This window comes from Conger conger, chromosome 9 (genome assembly GCF_963514075.1).
Source record: "Conger conger chromosome 9, fConCon1.1, whole genome shotgun sequence".
NCBI classification, from domain to species: domain Eukaryota; kingdom Metazoa; phylum Chordata; class Actinopteri; order Anguilliformes; family Congridae; genus Conger; species Conger conger.
In genome coordinates this window covers 36006067-36028291 of record NC_083768.1, presented here as the reverse complement: position 1 = coordinate 36028291, position 22225 = coordinate 36006067, and the positions used below count along the sequence as shown (strand labels likewise).

At 38.8% G+C, this 22225-nt stretch overlaps 2 protein-coding genes across 2 annotated transcripts; both read left to right on the top strand.

Annotated features, from left to right (window-relative positions):
* Window positions 1-1078: 1078 nt before the first annotated feature.
* LOC133136318 (lactose-binding lectin l-2-like) lies at window positions 1079-9615 on the top strand. The gene is made up of 6 exons (XM_061253678.1): window positions 1079-1184; window positions 1290-1363; window positions 1602-1702; window positions 8502-8633; window positions 9356-9455; window positions 9539-9615. Exons 2-6 carry the CDS (start codon window positions 1303-1305, stop codon window positions 9607-9609), a joined length of 465 nt encoding a protein of 154 aa, XP_061109662.1. The 5' UTR covers window positions 1079-1184; window positions 1290-1302; the 3' UTR covers window positions 9610-9615.
* Window positions 9616-13867: 4252 nt separating this feature from the next.
* On the top strand, window positions 13868-19067 carry LOC133137523 (lactose-binding lectin l-2-like). Its single transcript, XM_061255847.1, has 6 exons — window positions 13868-14000; window positions 14359-14433; window positions 15792-15889; window positions 17977-18099; window positions 18656-18767; window positions 18855-19067. Exons 2-6 carry the CDS (start codon window positions 14373-14375, stop codon window positions 18932-18934), a joined length of 474 nt encoding a protein of 157 aa, XP_061111831.1. The 5' UTR covers window positions 13868-14000; window positions 14359-14372; the 3' UTR covers window positions 18935-19067.
* Window positions 19068-22225: the final 3158 nt, after the last annotated feature.

Here is a 22225-nt window from a genome sequence, read left to right as displayed (position 1 = left end):
AATAGAAATAAAAGTATTACAAAAAAATACCTGGTAACAAAGATGAGGGTCTGGCTACAGACACCTTGTACATAGAAGCTATACACATGGTGTGCATGGCGGTCTGGCTACAGACCCGCCCAGATCGCTTGGTTTCCCCTGCTTATAAGCTGAAACCAGGCCTTTGATCTCCATCTAAAAATGGTCCAAATCCAAATTTAATCAATTCAGATTTAGCAGCATTGCTCTCCAGGTGGTGGGTGCTGGTCAGGAGAAGGAGATAGGTGCCTTCACGGGGCAGGTGTCCACAGTACTCCCTAGGTTCCTGGATGGTTACCAAGTCCTAGGTTTACTGTTCTGGAAATTAGACCATTGCACCAGTTGCCCTGAAACAACCAAAATAATACTAAACATGAATATACCCTAAACCTGCTTTGTCATGAAACATCCCATGCTTAATGCATTCCAGTGACTGAACCCTGAGAGTATTGAAACAGAGTGATTGACAAGAGAACAGATGGTCTTCCCTTGTCACCCCTTCATGCTCCCTAATTAAAACTGCCCCAAAACATCACTAACTTACCCTCATACCCATGGTGAAATATGGTGGTATCTACTCTTATGCAGGTTGCAAAACCAGTTATTACATGTAAGGGAGCAATTACTCTTTCACAGGGGTGACATAGATGTTTGATTACATTGATTTAATGAAAAAAGTTAACATAATTTAAAAAGTGTTTATTCCGGCTCACTTTATCTAATATTACATTTTGTCTAAAGATTTGAAAACATTCAGTGTAGAAAATATACAATAAAATAGGAAATCAGGATGGGGAAAATGTGTTTTCATGGCACTGTATGTTACTCCTGTGTGTCTCTCAGATGGCAGGCAAATGTGTTGCAAATGTTTTTTAATTCCAGGGTCATGCAACTCCCTCCTTCCTTTGAAGTGAGCCACATCATTTGCCTTGATACAATTTGCTTGAGTTTGATTGAGGTTATGAGCACAGGTGTCTTTTCATAGCCGGTGCCAACCGCAAGTTTTAGTAGTACCACTGTTACAGCTGGTTTGAAGAGTGCAGCGACATTCACCCCTCCAGTCAGGGTGAGTCACCCAAAAGATTTATAAGGCCAGGACTGATTCAGTCAAGACCAAAACAAGGAAACTCCTCTCCTAATCATCAAACCGAACGTGCAGCCAAAAGGTAACAGAAGGCTTATTGTTGGCTTATTTTTATATAATATAAAGCATTCATAGCGCTGTCTCTTTATTGAGCATTATTGGTGATGTAGATTGTCTCTCCTTCTAGCTGAAGAGCCATCATGGCCTCCTTCACATTGTCAGTATTCCTCTGTGTTGCTGTTCTTTCTAGCATGACATTGGGTGAGTCATTTATTTTTGTTTTTTGTATTGTTTTTACCCCATATTATAAGCAATGCATGCAAGTCTTGAGTCATGCTAATCCAAAGCTTTGGTGGCAAATATAAAACATCAGTGGGTTATTGCTCTCTCTCATTTGCTTCATTGAAACCAATAATTGGACCTGAAGTTGCTTTTCTAGTTGTAAAACTGTTGACAGAACTCAGAAACCTGCCCATTGTATGATTGTTTTCCATGGCAGCTCAAGAGGAAGATCAGAATTTCTGTCCTCCCGGATGGACACCCAATGAATTGCACTGCTTCAAGTACGTCTCAGAGAAGAAAACCTGGGCCGATGCTGAGGTAACATCTTAAAGGGATAGTTGACATTCTGGTTGGGATGGGTGGATCGATGCTTCTGATCCTGATGTTTCCTTTTGAGAATCGATACCAAGTGTTTTCTTTACCCAGTCTGCAGCCTGTAGCATAGTGGTTAAGGTACATGACTGGGACCATTGTAAAACCCCACACTAACCCAACAACGGAATTTAGCGAGGGCTGAAGGTATCAGCGTGCTTGTCCTTCTGGTGTTGGTGAAAGAATATTAATAGGGTTAAAATTAGTGGCCCCTATGCGGAGATTCTAGATCAGCCAATAAATAAACCACGATACAAAGACAGTAGTACCACTCTGCCTTCCGCTCTTTACTGGTCCGGGCTGACCAAGAATTTCCACAATAGGGCCAATACATTCACCATCGTTTATCTGACTCCATTTGAATAATAATTTAGATTAGTTGTCCACATTTAGTGGATGTCTTAATTATAATTTTGACTTGATCGCTATAGGAATCCTGTACTGAGAAGAACTCTCTGAACAATCCTCTGCTGGTACCACCGCATGTCACATCGCGCGTTATGTGCACGTCTCACGAACTGACTAGCTATCTGTAGTCATTACAGAGGTTGCAGGAATAGCTACTGTCGGGTATATCTGTTTACAGCCTAGGGACCCAAGCAGACCAACATAGCGACGGCTGTGCTTGACATGAATGAACTACCACGCGGAGGCGTGGGATTTACCATCATAGGTCTACGGGTGCAATACGCCGTGATACATTAAGCGTAAATATTCATCCTCCCTAGACCAGTTCGAGGGGGTAAACCAAGCATTCCCTGTATAACATTGAGTGTCAGTAAGTGAAACCACACAGATCAAGTTTTAACAATTTATTTTACCAGGCAGGTTACATACGTAATTACACACTAGTTCCAAATACAATATAAAAGCATTAGAAAGGAAACCAAATTACGGAGTCTTAAAAGTCATACCTGGTAATAAAAGCTACATACGGGAGTCTGGCTACAGACACCCTGTACATAGAAATTACGTGCACGGTGTGCAACGGGAGTCTGATTGCATCCTTCCCTCTGCTTAGTTTACTGTCCTTGAATCCAAAATCTGGCCTTTGATGTTAACCCTAAAAATGGATCACCCATCTGGAATTTGGAGCCACGCCTCCCCAGGAAACGCAGGTTGAGGCACATGGCTTTCACTGGGGCAGAGCTCCACACAGTTTCTCCCTGGTTCCTGGTTGGTTATGATGTCCAGGGTTTGCTGTTGCAGAAATGAAACCATTGCACCAGTCGCACTGAAACAATCGGAATAATACCAAACATGAATATTATCTAAACTGACTTTGTCATGAAACATCCAGTGCTGTACACATCATTTAGTGACTGAGCAAGAGGGAGATCTGAGAGGGAGGGAGTAAGAAAGGGGGGTCGAAGGGAATAATGGGCCCAACAGGCCGTGCCCTCTGAAACCTTCCCGTGCCTTAAAGGATGTTTCCCCTGACGTAACAAGTTTTACGCCTGGAGGCCTGAGTAAACCCTGACAATAGAGCTTCTCAAGAAAACAGATTTCATCCAGGTATATAGTGATAATTGGGTTATTTGAATCCTCGTAACCCCTTTCACATGTAAGTTAAAGAATATTTCCAATGGCCGCCCAGCATTTCTATAATTCAGCTGTTACATCACACTAGCCTTCCCACGGTTGAAGTTATTCTTCCCAGAATACTTGATGGGGTAATTGAAAGGGGTTATTTTGGGGGCAAGTGGAGCATCTCTATTTTCACACATCATCTTTGGTTGAATGTGTAAGATGATGGCAGCGCCGCAAAGCAGTATTATTGTTGGATTATAAAAAAAGAAGAAGATTTATTTGGTTATTTTGACCTCTGGTGAGTTTACCTGTGATGTGATCCATTGCTAATTGCCATTAGTTTGCTCATTTTCACATACACCTTATGCTAGCTAACTGGACAGCCATGTACATTTATTCCAACTCTCGTCTGCATGAACAAATAAATGCTCACATTGAAGACACAGACTGGCATTGGAAAGAGTTTATTTAGTGTAGTGTTTTTTTGTGGATAATTGGTGTACTTATAGTCATAGAAAGAAGATTTATCTGTTGCGTCATTCCTTTTTAATGTACACAAGAACACTTTTAACCCCATCCACTGTTGTTGAGATGCTGACGTCTCAAATTATTGTTGCATTCATATTTATATCACACAAAAAACTGTGATGTAATAAAACCACAGAATGGCGATGCCAGATTGTTAAAAGACTCTTATTTGCAATGCAAGGTAATGAAACAGCAGGCTCTCCCAAGCCTAGCTTACAGGATTACAATCAAGACCTGGTCACAGACACAGAAAATAAAAGGCATATTCTCACAATCTTTGATACCATTTATCTACGTCAAAAAATTACGTTCCAATATGAGAACAAAAATATACAATTCGGAAGTTGCATAAATAAACACGTTGTTTTTTCTTAGCTCAATTTTATTCCATGTCCGGCGATTGATAGAAATACAAGTTTGTTTTGCAAATTTCGGGACTACTGGGGCTAAGCGGCTCTGGTAAACCTAATTTTGAAATAAAGTTTATCACCATTTTAAATGTGATACAGGTCTGTACAGGGTGAGTAATCCTTTTTGGAGAGCTTTTTCCACACCTTGCGCATGCTTTATGAACCATGCTCTAATATATGTGAATAAAACACACATAAAGGTACATTTCCTGTACATTTTGCATTTACAAAATCATGTTTAATAGAAAAATAACCTTTTCTGATCATTCATGTGTCTGGACAAAAGGATATGCAGACGTTTTCTATTTTTTGGTTTGGGGACACTTGAGGTGCAGTTTTGGGAAAGTTCATGGAGAACTTTGTTGATATCTTTAATAAATCTTGTACTCACATTGAGATTTGTGCAAGTTTCTGCACAAAAAATAAAGTAATTCTGGGTTGGTCCTTGACTCTGAATTGAGATATTCAGTGCTAAACTATAAAAAAACACAAGTTGTTTTGTAATTGCTTTGTATTTTTATGTATCTTTTGTGTATACTGTACATGCTCTGACATACAAATTGAATTATGAATGGTACAATCCTCTTTAATTTAAGCCTTCAACCATGTGTATGCAGTAAATAGTCTTTGAGATATATACACTTGTATATGACTAGTACAAAATAGGCTGAAATTGCCTTCCTGGGGGCCAAAATGGAAAGGGTTAAAAGTATTGGTATCGGTATCAGGATACTAGCCTTGATATTACTTTGTATCGGATTGAAAATAAACTCTGTGGTATCGCCTGTCCCTAATGGAGTTAAAACATGTATTATTTCAGCAGCTTCTGTGTAGATAGTTAGTATTTAAATAAGGGTGAACTCACACTTCTTTAAGAAAGATGCAGTGCCTGTATTAAACTGTATTACTATGTCACTTTGAGCATTTACGCATTGCTGTGGACAGTAATGTCTCCCATAATAAACTCCCAATTCCAGAAAGAACACCGAGAAGTGGCCACTTCCACCCGAAGTTAATCTCCTTACAATCTTCGCTGTTCTCCTGAGAAATGTGGTTTATGGTTATTGACTATCTCAGATCCTTTGATTGATGTGAATTGGACCAATAGTAATGGAGACAACGACAAATAACTGCATAACGTCCCTGTCAAACTTCACAACACTACAATATACAAGCCAATATTTTAACTGTAATTAACATTCAAGTACTGAAATTGACATTTATTTCACAGATTTCTGCGTTTTCATAATTACAGTATTCTACCATAAATTAATGGTAATCTGCTGCCACTCCATCTGCCATGCATTTAGCGTTTTTTTTATGGCAAAGGCACAAGCAACCCGGCCAGTCACCTAGGACTCTAGAAGTAAGTCTGCCTGCACTGAAGGAGGGGTGTTGAACAAAGGAACATTTTAAAAATGTAATTCCATGCATTGTGTCCAAGGTATTCGATAGCTGTGAATGTCTAATCAGTTCACTAATTTCTCACATGTTACACAATATATATTTAATACAATCAACTCACAATTGAATTAAGCAATATTTATTGACATTTAATATGAATGCAACGTTGTCAAGGCTCAACCGCTTATCACTCCCAGTCGTAAGCTAGCCGAAATGATTACAGTAAGTTACCACTAGAAACCCCCCAAAATCACTTGAGATGACAGAGCCTGACCCAATGTGACTTGTGGAGCGCCAATTTCTACTGGGCCATAATTTCACTTTGGCTTGAGACATGGCTTTGGAGTACCCAGGATATCTCTGTGCAAGCTATTGTAACTATTCAGCTGTAGCCTATTGCAGGCAGGAGACACATTTTTTTGATCTTGATGGATATTGAAGAGCAGAGAAGTGTGTACAAACAGGACACTGCAAATGCATCAGTTTGGTTGTTTAAAAGAGACAGCAATATGTGCAAAATAGATAAAAATTGTACTGAATGATATCAGTACCTTAATGTCTGTGGATTGTATTATCATCTGGTACAGAAATTAATCTGGTACAGGCCACTCCTATGCGAACATTCCCATGGGAGCCAATACATTAAAATAGTGTGTTAAACCAACAGAAAAGAAGTTAAATGTGAAGGGTGACACTGCAAGACAAGTACGAATTGCATTTCAAATCAATTGTGAGCTTTTCACATTCGGGACCATGGCTGCACTAGCTGCACTGTTAGAAGACCTTGCGAATGGAGCACGCTGTGAGTGAATTTTGAGGTACTAGGCAGATTTCTGTACTGTTATAGGACAAAACAATAGTTGTGCTCTGCCTCACCTCCATCATCTGCTCATTCTAATTTTCAGATGATTTGTCTGTTACTTGCTTTTCTGCTAGTTTCCTTGTGTTCAGTAAAATAACAATTATGTTATTTAGCAGAGCCTTACTGCCACTTCCAAGTGCTTTAAATGGTGATATTTGGGATATTTGATTGATAAATGAAATCTGTACATTGTATGTATTTTATGTGCAGAATCTAGTCATTTGATAACTGGTTATACAATGATATTTAGGACAAAATCCATGCAGAATCTATGCATGAGGCCCAGTGAGTGGCCTCTCGCATAAATAGGTCTTACGACCAGATTTGACCATAAATTTCGCCTACGCTGAAATCCACAACTTTGAGATTTATAAACTTGAAATTATTTAGAAAATATCCATACCCTTAACACACGCTCCAGACCATCTGTCCAAATTATTCATTTTGGCTGTTCAGCTGTAGTGCAGGCATGAGATATGATCTCATGACATCCTCTATCTGTCAACAACCGTGATATCTGAAGAGCATAAACGTGTAGCCGATAAATGTAGCCTGTATCAGTTTGGTTGTTTAAAAGCGACAGCAATATGTGAATAATATAGACAAAATCCCATCACTGTCATTAGTTACATTAGTGTGGTCTGTATTAAAATTCACAGTATTGCACAATTGTTTTTTTTTTTAAAGATATTTTTTAGGCCTTTTTCAGCTTTATTGGACAGTATATAGTATAGAGAGACAGGAAGAATGGGAGCGAGAGAGAGGGGAAGACATGCGACAAATGTCGGACGGTCGGATTCGCACTGCCGACGTCGCGGCTCGCAATGAGCATGCGGTCAGTGCTCTACAGGCTGCGCCACCGAGACACCCGTATTGCACAATTGTTAAAAGGAAGCTCCTGAAACAGGCATGACAAGACATAATATTGCGTTAAAGCAACGCACAAAAAGGCAAAATGTGTTCATATTTTTATCTCAACCGCGAATTTATTCATTGTACAGCAAAAGCAAAGGAATTGGCATTGCTGTTCCAATACTTTTGGAGGGGACTGTTGCCCAGATAACAGTTTATTTAGTGTTTCGTGTTTTTTCACCAACCTTTCATAGTAACACTTTCTCAACGAGGTAAGGTACTGCTTAGATAAAAAGTGCATGTCTTTGTGGGACATAACTAGATAGCATTTGAAATGTGTAGGGATAGACATTTGTTTTAGGCTATAGATTTTACATAAAATATTGCAACCAACACCAAAGTAAATCTGACAACCATCCCCAACAGTGCATTTTTGCTAGTTTTGTAGTTAGTGTTGTCGCCTAACAAAAGAAAAACCGATATAAATGATAGCCCTCCCTTTCACAGTTTTCAATGTTGATAATTGTTTGAAGATTAATACATAGCATAGAAGTACAGACGAACATAATGTAATCTTCAGTGGTTATAGTTCCAACTTCTCTCGTTTTAATGTTTTTCCCGCATATATTTCAAATGCACATGATACCTCGTAAAGACATGCAACTGACTGCTTGGTATATTTCCTGGAAACACCGGCAGACCTTTCCCCTCAGGGCGTGAGCCTGGAGAGATTATGACGTTTTTGTGGGCGTGCCCTCTCTTGCCGCCTGCATCAACAAGAGGGGCAGAGTTAATTTGCTTGTGTTTATGCATGTTTTCACCCTGATTGTCACGGATTTGGGCGTGGCTCAAACAAAACTTTTCAGTCAGGGTTGCTATTATTTTGCACAAAATGGAGTGGCATGGCTTCATTAGATTAAAAAAGGGTTTATTACCCCTTTAAGAGGAATTCACAACAGGTAGTAGGAACAACTTGATGTGCTTTTACAACAGTGAGGTTATCCAAGTTATTTCCACTGTCAGCTTTAAGCTTAATGCATGGAGCAGAGGTTATTGGACAAAGCACAAACACCTCTCAAGCTTGGTGAAGTAATCACGGAAAGATTTAGCGGATCAAACACAGCAAAAGACGCTCTCTCTCCCTCTTTCTCTCTCTCAGATGAACTGTTTGCTTCTCGGAGGAAACCTGGCTTCAGTGTGGAGCGAAGAAGATCAAAAGTTTCAAGTGAAACTCCAAAAGCAATCGGGCACAGTTGAACCATTCTGGATTGGACTGTCAGACGTCCACAAGGTATTGTTAGAAAGGATCTGCACAATTTCCACGTCCAATTTAGGAGATATTGTAGGAATTGGATTGTCCCAATGACCAGTATAATTGCAAAAGTTGTGAACACCATTAAAGCAATTGTTTGATATGATACACTGTGTGAGAGGAAGGAATGTCTTTGAGCAACTGGGTGCAACAGTATAATAGAAACTGCACATTTACAGATTCAATTTAGGGGGGTAGCCTACCTGCACTTTTTACATGGAGTCAAACTTCCCATTGCTTTGAAAGAACTAACATGCCTGCTAAGTACAATAATAATGTCTGTTGCATTTCTCTGCATCTCAGCACTGAAAACAGCACCAAACAGCATGGCAACATTGCTGTCAATCATTGCCTGCACTTGATTAATGGCAAGTGATTAAGATTACTGGTGAAGAGCAATGACCTCGCTGAGTGGTGACTGCTGCTGTCCCCAGTCATAGCCTTTTATTACTCATCTGTGTGTGCTCTTAAATCTGAAGCAGACGTGAAACTGTACTTCCCTCTGGGGTCTTTCAGTGCACTTGTCCCTGGTTATGGGTTTGCACTTTGTTGTACATCCCTCTGGATAAGAGCGTCTGCCAATTGGCAGTAATGTAAAGTAATGTAATACATTCACGCATATTTTATGTGAAAATGCTTTTTTTCAAGAAAAGGAATACAGTATTATGGTAATGTATTTGGTTTGCCTCTCCCTTGTTCAGGAGGGAACATGGTTCTGGTCTGATGGTACTGCTGTGTACTATACAAATTGGGCCCCTGGTGAACCAAACAATTTCAAAGAAGAGGATTGCGTGGTAACAGGTAAGAATGGTCTCCTTCTCCCTATCATTACAGGAAAAATATTATAAAAATGTACTGATTCCTATCAAATTTTTTATCCACAGACGAGAATTGGAACGATATAGCTTGTGAACGAAAATTTCCTTCCATATGTTCCACACAAGCTAAATTTTGATTTGGGCCTGTAACAAGGTTAAGCATCTCACTGAAGAAGCTGGTTTCTTGCCCTTTTAATAAATATCTCCAAGCATTCCATACTGGCGGTCTATGTGTCTCATTCTTTGGAGGATAAAAAGATAAGCTGTGTTATGTCAATATCAAGATGAATGTTGTCAGAAAAATTAAAAATCCCATATTGCTTCAACTATTTCACACATCCCATTTTTCCCCTCAATGCTGCTGTTCTCCACACTGGCCAAAGGGAGCCTTTTATTCAGAAGTCAGGCCCAGCTCTCTCTCTTTTCTGTATCGCTAACAATGTGGCAACATTGCATTCAATCATTGTCTGTGATTTAGTGGAAATTCATTGAAGATTCTTGGGGAGGGACAATAACCTCTGATTGAGGGGTGTCTGATATTTTGTAAGTAATATTTTGGGGCTATTCCGAAGGTCCAGGGTGACTAGTTAAAATCAATGGTGTAATGGATTCCACCAAGTATCGGGACATTTTGACTAATAATCTGGTTTCTCCTACAGTTTATTGTTACCCAGCTGTTAAATGTTGTAGAGCGTTCTGTGTGTTATCCATGTTTTCATTTGTCCATGTGGAGGTTTGTGCATGACGCAAACTACTGAGTAGTCGGAAGTATTCTGGGCACAGCAGCCTGGAGGATGAAACCGAGCCTCAGAACTCAAGCTGGCTTTGTGGTGCCTGTCCCAATTTGCTCATGCGTGTTGCCAGCCAGAGTTGGAACGCACTATTGTTCGCGAGAATCTTTACACACTGAATAACTGCCGTATGGGAGATGTAATTCCAGTGACAGTAACGGCAGTCATTTTAGTTTATTTAATGGTAGCAGCGCAGATATGAAAAGAAGCTGCAATCACCTATGTAGAATGGGCATATTTACAATACAGTTGGTATGTTCCTGTGGGAGGGGCTAAGCCTTGTTAAGTCTGGTTAAGTAGCCCTTCTGTCCGGAGTTTTTTTTGGTGTGTAAATGTTAAATCAAGAGCCACATTGTAGCTGTACTATAGTTGAGAAGTTGTCTTTTTTGTTTTTGTGTGGTCATTTGTTTTGTTTGTATTTCTCATTGTACATATACTTTTCACTGTACATATCTTTTTTCACGGTTCGTACTTGGGAGCACTGTTCATAAATCTGTTGCACAAAAACTGCTATTGCAGCAGGGCCATATTTTTGTAGGTTCTATGATTGCCTAAGACCATCTGGCCTACCCAAGAACACATACTGTATGATTTTCAGAATTTTCAAATTTGTTGGGATTAAATGGTAAATATGCCATAAACATATTGCTATGCTAAGTCCTCAACCAAATTTGCATACAAATGTCTTGTGTGGGGTTTTTTGACCCCTTGTAACTGTATACAATGTAGGAAAATATACACCCATTTTTATCTTTTAACTCGGATTTCTTTGCGGATGATTCTGGTGGCACTTTTCCATACAGGTGCCAAACTCACTAACTGTACCTTAGGCTTTGCATATTTATGGATAAAGGGCTAGTCATTTTGCAAACAATAAGGCGACAATCCAAGTGTCAAAATATTTACATTACAATAATTGTGGGTTTATATAAACTGTTGGGCTCAATTAGACCCCAAACCCAAAAGCGGTCATAAAATATTAACATGTTGGTAGGGTTAAGTAAAAACAAAAACCATTGTCTGTAACGGCCATCTCAGTCTCCAGATTTAAATCCCATGAAAAACCTGTGATCTGTCAGATCTGTTGTTTTTTACTTAACCCTCCCAACATGTAAATATTTTCTGACCGGTTTGGAGAGGGTTATCCCAAGAATATCAATGATTCTTAAAATTTCTGCATGGGAGAATAGTAAAAAAATGCATCCATTCTCTAACCTTATCACAAAACACTCACAGCTGCCATCTTTGTGAGTATATCTGGAAAATGTAATACTCTGTTGGAAAGTAAAGTTTATTTCACAAATGGTATTTATATATATTTTTTAGTTTACAATATTTTTTTGTGCTGTATTTTTGAGCATACTGTATTTATCAAGGGTGGCAGTAATTCTGGATCCCTCTGTATATACTGTATATAGCAAAAGCTGTGGGGTCTTTCCCCAGGCCTTTGCGTGTTTAGAGTCAGCTAGCTGTCCTCGGCCAAGTGGTGACCGCAATGTTTATTTATTAACACCTAGGAGAAGAAAAGAGTGGATCACTTGACAAAACTCCACTGGCCGCCAAAGATAAATCTTGTCCACACACATGCAGACACAAAAAATAAAAATACATAATCCCACAATACAATGCAAATACTGATGAACAATAAACAAATATTGAAAGCGTCCCATTTGCGTTGTTCAAATGTTTGCACTCAATATTTAAACTTGTCTTCAGTTCCATGCTGTCAGGGAAGTGAGAGCAAAGTGGGAAAAAAACTGTATGTCCTTGTCTACTTTTTGGATTAAATATTTAAACATTTCTGCTGTCAGTTTGAAATATTGTGGTACATGAATGAACAACAGGGTATGAGGCCCAGGACAACATGCTAAATAATGGGGGATTGAAAACAGCTTTGACTCCATAGCAGAGGGCATGTTCAGAGAGGAACTTCATCTCATTTAAAACATTCAAAATACATATCAAAAATATATATTTCATTATTATTCAATAAACTTAAATAAGGAGTAGGCCTGATTCTGAATAATAAATGTGGCATCTGAAATTGCGGAATGTGATTGACATGTTGATGGGAGTGAGGTATTAAAAATTCAATCAGTGGGCCTCAATCCATGGATTAGCACACTACCGTGGGCTCCAGAATTATAAGCGCTCTTAATAAAAATGTAGAAAAAATGCTGCATATTAAATAACATGGATAATGATTCATATTTTATGTTCAAACATACGGGAAAACTACTAAATTTTTTTCATCTGTTTACTCTAATGTTTCAATGTTTTCTATTTGGTCACCTCACTTGTTCTGAAAGCCACAGGTGCAAGCAAATATTTCAATCTGCCAAAATACTGTTCTTTAATGTCAGACTTGGTTGATTCCATTGAATCATTCATAAAGCATGTTACCATATGCATGTTTGAAAATAATGCTAATGTCAATCACTGTATAATTTTTTAGCTTCAACACTTTTTGTGCAGATTTATCAAGGGTGTCAATAATTCTGGAACATACCGTAGAAAGCTAATATGGTCATTCTCTACAATGTTCCTGACCTGCTGCTGCCAGAGGTGGCAAGAGGAGGGAGGGGGAAGGGAAAACAAGCCAATTTCAACACACTTTTTCCATGAGCATGTAGGGAACAATATGGAGTAATTTGCACCTTTAAAGAACCATAATATGATGTGTTAACCAAGTTTCCTTTTGGAGTGTCCACATGGCCTTTTTGGAAACCTGCCAGGACACAGTTATGAAAAATACAATGCAGAATACTGATTTGTGATGGTATTTTCATCAAATTTGTGTCGTGGCCCTATTGGATTTCTACGCGCAGGCACCAGCATCAGTATCCATTAAAAAAAACTGTTACTTTTCAGTAATATTTTGAGTGATTCTGGAAATTCCGAGGGAGTACCTTTCAGCAGAGGCCAGGATCATACCTGAAATAAAAAGGGTAGTCAACATTAAACTTTGGGTATGATATTTTCAGGCTTGTGGTAATAAGGAGGGGGCAACAAATGGGGTTAATGTGGAGCATCTGTGCATGTTTAATAGCATACTTTACTTATAAGCAGGAACAAACTACTGACCGTGTCAAATAATTAGTTCATATGCAGAACATTGACTTGCTCAACAGAAAGAAGGGCAAACAGGCGGAACACTGGTACAAATTATGGATAACATTTCTTCATTGTTAATGATTTAAATGAAAATAGATTTAAAGAGGTTTAATTCTATTTCAGCCTTAAATGACCCACCTTCGTGTTCCTTTTAGTTTGAAATATAAATATGAAATGCAAAATGTGAAGGCAGTATTTATCTCTGCTTACAAAAAGAATGATGACACCAGTGAGGGAAAAGGCTCTGAAAATGTAGAGCTGACAAAGTTTTTCATATTTTGCGTGTCTGGGCCAGATGTTTCCCAACATTAACCTCACTAGAACGGACCTTTCTGTTTACATTGAATGCTGATATCCGGATTCACTATTTGTTTTCTTTCTGCCATGACAATGTGCATGACTATGCATGTCCTCTTTCTCTGATAGTCATCATCAATTGTGTCATCATGTGGCCAATTCCTATGAAACACCTGTGTGAAACTGTTGTTTACATTTTCCCTATCAAATCCCTATATAAAGGCAGTGGAGCACTGTGAGTAGGACTGTGTTCATCAGAACAGAACTACAGATCATTCACAGCTACGTCACCCACCTGTCTATTTTCTTCCAGCTTGTATCTACAGGTAAGAGAAGAAACAGGCCTTCTGGCCACATTGTCTTGTTCTGGAACCAATCTTCTAACTAATAATGGTAAAATAGTAATACTATATATATATATACTATAGCTATGTATAGCTATCTATGTGTGCTGCAAGACATTAAATGTGGGGGAAAACATGAACAGTACATCACATTGCTCAAGACAAATGAGTCCTATACCTGTCCTCTTGGTTTAGAGTATGCCTTTTTTGTTTATTAATGAACTGGGAAAAAATAAGAGCTGTGCGCCCATTGTGTTTTTGCTTTTGTACTGAACCATTAACTTTACATTATGGCTGATATTGAGATCTTTCAATCCTCTGTCTCTACTGACTCTTGAAGATCCAAGATCCATCATGGTCTCCTTCCCAATGGCAAAGCTAATTCTTGTGGCTGCTCTTTCCTGCCCAACTTTTGGTGAGTAGTTATTGTATTTCACCTCAGATGGCTACCTATACACAGGTTATGATTAAGGCTGGGTTTTCTTCACAGAAAATATTGACAAAGTCACAGAGCAGTCATGGCAAATGTGTTGAAAAAACACAAAAAATAAAAAAATCACAGAATAAAGTTAATGGATAGGCAGGTGCTTTTAATGAGAACCAGCATTCTGTTTTGCCTTTAATTTAACAGAAAGACATTAGAAATAGAGTATGCTGAAATTGCATTAATAAAAAAACTTGTTAGTCTGTGTTCGATTTTTTGTCTTTCAAGTTTCTTTTCCTACACCATATTGTACATTGCTAGGTTCAGTCTTTGATGGCGCACCTCTCATCACTGAATGTTACCAACGTTGTTAAAAGGGGCTGTCATACATCTGACTGCAATAACTGACAAAGATCGAAATCTTTATCCCAGCGCATTGTAGTTGTTTCTCCTAGCCTGTGGCAATATTGTTAAAATACTATGCATAACACTGTAGGCTACATTGAGCTTGAGTTATCTTCCATAAGTTGAGAAATCATGGAACGAACTAAAAATGGAGGAAATCACAGAATTCGCAAAAAAATGGCGAATGTCACAGAACTGGCAAAAACATTTTTGTTTGCGTGAAGAAAAAAAAAAAAAAAATCACGGAATGTGTGATACTCATGACAATTACCCTGTCTTAGTTGCATTATTTGCAGGTTGTATGGGTAACTCATAATGTCTGTACACTGTGTAACCTACAAAATAACCCTCCATAATAAGTCCTTTTCCAAAATGGCAAATGTGTTGTGCTGTGTCATTTTGACCCTCTTTAACTGTATACATTTATTTTGCTTCTTATTTTTCTTTGTGAATGATTATGGTGGCACTTTCCATACAGGTGCCCAACTTTCAATTACTGTTCCTTTGGCTCTAAAATGAGATGTTGCTCACACATTTGTCATATTTATGGATAAAAGACTAGTGCTTTGGGAGACAGTAAGGTGACACACCACATTTTTCCATTACAATATTTTTGTGCTTATTTCAACTGTTGGGATCAATTTGACACAAATTTAAAACCGGTCATAAAATCTGAACATCTGCATAAATGCATTGAAATGGGAAATCTGCTGTTTGAATACCTGCTTCATTCAAATGCATAACAATGTTGCACCACAGTCATGGTCTTATCTTGAAACCTGTGACAAAGGAACATGTCAGACGTTCCATTTTTAGAAAAAATAAAATATTTCAAAACTGCCTGTAGAGGACAATACACTTTGCAGAGCTGTTCTTTTGACTTGTGTGCATGTCAATGGAAAATAATATACAGTAATTTTTTGCTTTGTGTTTGTATCCGTCAGCACAAAAGTGTGAGAATGCCTGCCCTCCCGGCTGGAAAAGCTTTAATTATCACTGCTACAGGTATTTTGGATTTCTCATGGACTGGGCCCAAGCTGAGGTAATATGTCCAGCATTCTTAATACTTATAATAACAGTACATTAATTCATTCAAGTTTCTGAAACATCAGGGGTCCTTTATAAAAGCGGGCTCAAGAAATATTGAACATAATCGTGAAGTCTGAGATAGCATCATTAGTGTAGCCTATCTGAAAGTGAGCACATTGAACACACTGTAGGCTACATGTTTTCATTGTTAATGTAAAATTACATGCTTTACTTTTATTTGCAAGAAATGCAGAGGATAAAAAGGCGGAAAGAAACCATTTTGTCCATAAAAATATATTTCCTAATATGAAAAATATTATTACCCATTCCAAATGTCACAGGCCCTGCAGGCATTGCAATCAGGCCTTGATTTTGATTGTCATCTCCACCCTTGCTTCTGTCTTGCGATGAACCAAGTTTTAATGAGCTTGTTGTTCAGCATCAGGGGCAGGGAAAAGCATCATCAGAAAGGTCAGGCAGAGATAGCCTTGGTCTCCACATTTTATCAAATGGTAGGCTATATAAATCATGGCTTACATAATGGAAACTAAAAATGCACTTACATAACTAAAAGTAGGATTAGAAAAAAAATGTATGCCCTTATGTAAGGTGGCATAGCGCCTTCATATCAATGATGTCAAATGAGGTAGGGGACGTCAAAGGAGGACGCTGTGTGAAAAGGCTAATGACTGGAGGGGAACAGAAGATTTTCACAGACATTTCAGTGATATACACATCCACCGGTACATGATGATGTCAAATCTCTCTTTGTTGTACGTCGCTCTGGATAAGAGCGTCTGCTAAATGCCAATAATGTAATGTGTGCAGATCAGGACAGCAATGCAAATAAGTCACAACTTTGAATGTAGCCTAAGGCTATTATTGCAATTATACAACAGATTCACCAATACATTTATAAATAAATAAAAACTTAGTCAGTGTAACCATTTCCTAAATATGGAGCATAACGTCTCAAACAAACATCTCCAGCCTGTGTTTCCCAGAAGGTAACGGGTGCTCAAACTCCACCCCTGAATGCCGAGAAAAATCTAAAACTGTGTGTACGTATACCTAGAAGAATTCATGCTGTTTTGAAGGCAAAGGGTGGTCACACCAAATATTGATTTGATTTAGATTTTTCTTCTGTTCATTCACTTCTTCTGTTCCAGAATTTTGGTAATTGATAAAAAAATAAACTATTAACATTTCTATTTTTGAAAGCATTCTTATTTTACAGCATTTTTTCACACCTGCACAGTATTACAAATTCCACAGTTCCTGTGAATTAACGAATCACCGAATAACGAATCACCTGCTAGACTAGAGGATAGGCAGCCGTTGAGATAATTTAGCCATTATATTAGGCCTATTTGACACATGACATTAGCAGGGCACATGAAGCAAACAGCAGTTTGTTGTTTAAATGTGCATGATTGGTCAATACAGAAATGTCACTGTATACAGTATGACATGATTTTGGTTCATGGAACTTAGCAAAGATGTAGCGTAAGAATGAAGGGTGCAACCAAACAAAGACACAAAATTAGCTTCAAACTAACTTGTTACAACATAACATTTAGTACTGACTTTACACCCTAACTTGCGATCAAACTTATGTTGCACTGTTGCAACAGGCTGCTCATATCTAAAATATCACAGCTCAGATTATTTGCGCAATGGTAAACAAACGCAAGTGACTTTTCTTGTTTCTTGAAAATCAACTACATCTGTTAATTTTGTCTTTATTGATTGTTTTAATTTTGTGTTTTGTCAATTGTGTATGTTTTTATAGTTTATGTAAACACTGTGTTCTTGAAAAAGAAGGCACTGATCCCTTAATGTGTCTTTGAGTACTACATAAAAAATAATGGTTGATTTTAATAGCAAAGAATTATTAGAATTATGTGACTGCACATTTTTACAAAAAAGCTGATTTGAATGAATTTCCATCAGTGTTGTTTTTTATTATCAAAATAACAGTTCACCTGTGAAAATCAAACTGCACAGATTCCTATCTCCGTGACCTGTCTGTCTCATGGTAAATAATCAATATGATGCATTATAAGACTGACAAATCTCATCTCCCTTGTCCCTTTGCAGAGATACTGTGTTGGACAAGGAGGAAACCTGGCCTCAGTGCACAGCCAAGTGGAATATAACTTTCTCCAGAAGCTCACTAAGAACACCCTTCCATTCTGGATAGGACTGACAGACTGTCAGAGGGTATAATGATTAATGAAGGCAGCTTTACACTCACTAGCCAGCAGTACACAACTTGAGAATCAAAGGAATCAATAAGAAACTGATACAGCCAACCCTGACACTATTAATTAATTCACATTGTGCCAAATAAGACAATTTATTTCACAATGAAACAAGACATAATGGCAAGCCAAGAAATAATAATGGAAGATTCTATTTATATAATACATTTTAAGTACATCATTGTGCACTTTCTACTTCACAGTCAAACATGAGATGTTATTCTGACATTGCTGAATGCATTTTACTTGTAATTTAACAGTAGAAAAGACATTCAAGCACAAACTAAAAAAAAAACTTAACCTGAAGACTGTACATTCCAGACAAAGTAAGCTGAATTCTAAACGACAGTAGTAATTGCTTTAAAAAAATCCATTATCTTTATTTCATTGTCTTTCAAAATTGTTTTTGATACTTGCCATCGAATAAGTAAAAATGTAATGTTTTAAGATAAGACTGCATTCGCACACACTAGTACTGTCTTCACCACAAGCAAACTTTTGTCGTCCCTGTTCAGGAGGGTTACTGGATTTGGTCAGATGGATCTAAACTGGACTTTCGCCACTGGAATTCTAGGGAGCCAAACAATTTAAATAGAAACGAGGACTGTGTGCATGCAAACTGGGCTGGTAAGCACACACTAAGTAAACTCTGTATTACTGCTGAGTGGATTTGACTGGACTTACTGACTTTTCACTCTTGTGTTGTAACCACAGTGCAGAAAAAGTGGAATGACATCCCCTGCTCAAATCGGTACAGATTTGTCTGTTCCAAGCTTCAAGAAGGAGAGAAGTGAGGTGCTGGCGATGACAAGAAAAGCAGCTCTGACCAGTCAGAAGCATGCGGCTTTAAAGCTTTGATTTTTCATCCTTGATTACAGTTATCTCTGTTACCTCTATTCCTCAAATAAAGCCTTCCTCAGCATGTTATTCAAGTGTCAAGGTCATATTTCTCTGGTAATTTGTGGTCAGTATCACAGTATGTTTTCACTCTCCAGCAGGAACCACCAGGTTACTGATAATATTCTCCACATACACACATACAGTGGGCTCCAGAATTGTTGTCACTACGTATAATAAACAACATGGTGGGGGTGAGGGGGGGCCATAAGTAACCCAAGGATCACAGTTTAAGAATTGCTGAGATTGTTTGTGTCTTGGTGTTATCAGGTCTAAAGAAAAAAACCAAAAAACTATGGAATTCATACAAGAAAAACCTCATACCTACTGTCAAATACGTTGGTGGGTCATTGATGTTTTGGAGATGTTTTGGTACCAATCATCTAGGGATACTATTTAAGATCAATGGCACAATGAATTCAGTCTTGGTTGTAGGTAGATTGTCCAGCAGGACAATAACTCCAAGCATACATCAAAATCCACACAGAAATTATTAACCCTCCTATGATGTTTGAGGCCAATTTGACCCCATTTAGTGATTGACATCTCTTGAAAATCAGTTCACCTTGTTTCATATTGATACTGTATCATTTCTCCATTTTTCCATTACAATATTTTTGTGTTTATTTATAACTGTTGGGGTCAATTTCACACCAAATGTAAAACCGGTCATAAAATCTGGTTAAATGCATTGAATTGGGAAATCTGCTGTTTGAGCAACTGCTTTACTCAAACATGTAACAATGTTGCACCACAGTCATCATCTTATGTTGAGACCTGTGACAGAGGAACATGTTAAACTTTAGAACTCCCCCTTCCATTTTTACAGGACAATGCAATTTGTGGCGCAGTTTTTTGACTTGTGATATACAGTAATTTTTTGGACACCTCATGGAGTGGGCCCAAGCTGAGGTAACACAACAATAGTAATATGTCCAATAATAATAATAATAATAACTAGAAAAAATTCCAGGGAAATTTTAAGTGTGCTGCTGCTGGTGCCCATCCCTCACACAAACACAGATGTAACCCACAATTTGGTCCTCACAAAAATGGAGAACCTCATCTATACACTTGTGTGTGTGTGTGTGTGTGTGTGTGTGTGTATTTGCCCTTATGATAAGTTCATAGGCCACACACACACACACACACACACACACACACAGATCTAAAACAAAATTTGGTCCTCACAAAAATAGACATCCTCATCTATACACATGTTCTGGGCAGTTGCTAGGGTGTTCTGGGCGGTTGCTAAGGTGTTTTGGGCGGTTGCTAGGGTGTTCTGGGCGGTTGATAAGGTGTTCTGGGCGGTTGCTAGGGTGTTCTGGGTGGTTGCTAGGGTGGTCTGGGCAGTATCAGGGTACAATTCCCAAGGTGGCGTTGTCTGGCTAAGTATGGGCTGCTCAACCACACCCACCCTCCTGTTACAGTTAGCACAACCATTAAGACATGGACATAGAAATAAAACAGTTAAAAACCTCAGTCAGTCAGTTAGCTAGTTATTTAGTTAATTATTCTTATTAATTACTTAGTTAGACGTGTTAGGCAGAGGCAGAACATACATACAGTTCAACAGCATCACAAACTACAGGTAACAAACAACCAAATCAACACCTCTCTAAAATAATAAAAACTTAATAGAATATTACACTGCATTAGTTTTGGTAAATATAAATTACAGTGACAGTTCACTAATCAGCTGAGCTTAGTTAGCCAGTCAGCTGACTAGTTAGCCAGTCAGCTAGCTAGCTAGTTAGTTAGTTAGTCAGTCAGCTAACTTGTTAGTTTGTTAATCAGTTCGTAACAGTCACTTAGTTAATCAGTTAGTCAGACCGTCAGTTAGTTAGTTAAGATAGCTAGCGCCGAAGCTAACGCTAACTAGCGCGCCGAAGCTAACGCAAGCTAGCGCCGAAGCTAACATCAAACAACATACAGCCTGCTCTGTGTCAGGGCCATTGCTAAGGCAACCAGCGGCGGGTGCACACGTGTGTGTCTCTAGTGATTCCGTAGCCAGAGAAAGAGAGAGGGGGGGGGGGGGGGGGGCTGTGTGGTAGAATTGCACCTGGCAGCTCCCAACTGCCACCTGCCAAGGGCCAGATGAAAGTTGAAATGGTTAGCTGTTAGCAAGCTACAATAAACATAAGTTGAAAAGATAACCTTAACACCCGCGTAATTACTTTGAAAACAGGTTGCTTACCGTGACTTCCGTCTGTTCCACGCTGTCTAGAAGTGTGGCTAGCACAGAAGCCGGGAGTGGAGGAGCAACTGCGAGGACCCCGACTGGCAGAAATGCACCTACCAGATCCCAACTGCCAAGCAAAAATTCAAACAAAAGTTAGCTACAACAAACGTCAGCATCAACGTGGTCCTGAACAGCTTACCCCCAACAGAGAACGTATTCTCCACCTAGGATTAGCCTCGAAAATAAGAAAGGAAAAATAAGAAATGAGCGAACCGTAGGAAGGACTGATTTCTCAATCCAGCTGGATCACTCCTACCTAACCGGGGAGATCCTTGATTACACAGTAGATGGGATTGTAATAACTGTAATACGTTTGGAGTACACCTGATTGAAGGCAAGATTCTGGTTGCGATATGTAAATGTGATCAATCAGTGTCTGCTTTTCAGTCGTTGCAGCGGAGACAAGCTGGCTATAGCCTCTGGACTGAAACAACTCCTGTATGGCTTTCTTTCCTCTTGAGAGCAGGTCTTCATTGAAGTCTCCACAAACAATAACAGGCTGGCAATCCATCATCTCTAAGGAGTCCAAGAGACTATGCATGTTTGGAAGAAACATGTCAAGACTGAAATTTGGTGGTCTGTACACAGTGGCTATCAACGCTCTGATTGGAGCCTCAACTTTGACGACTGCAAATTCAAGATCGGTCACATTTTGAACGTATCTCCGGGCCACTGCTTGAAGACTGCTCCTGTAATACACCGCAACTCCACCTCCATCTTTTTTAGCCATGTCCGCTGTGTTTGTGTATGATACATGCCTGTTGCGCGCAAACATGTCACATCCCTCCAACTGGAATTTTGGTGAAACTAATGATCCAGACAAATGGGTTTCAGTTATGTACAAAATGTCGGCAAGTCTGAATTCGTGTTGACATTTCATGTCCTCAATGTGCGATGGAAGTCCTTGTGCATTGTGATGGATGATTGTCAACGTTGGACCAGT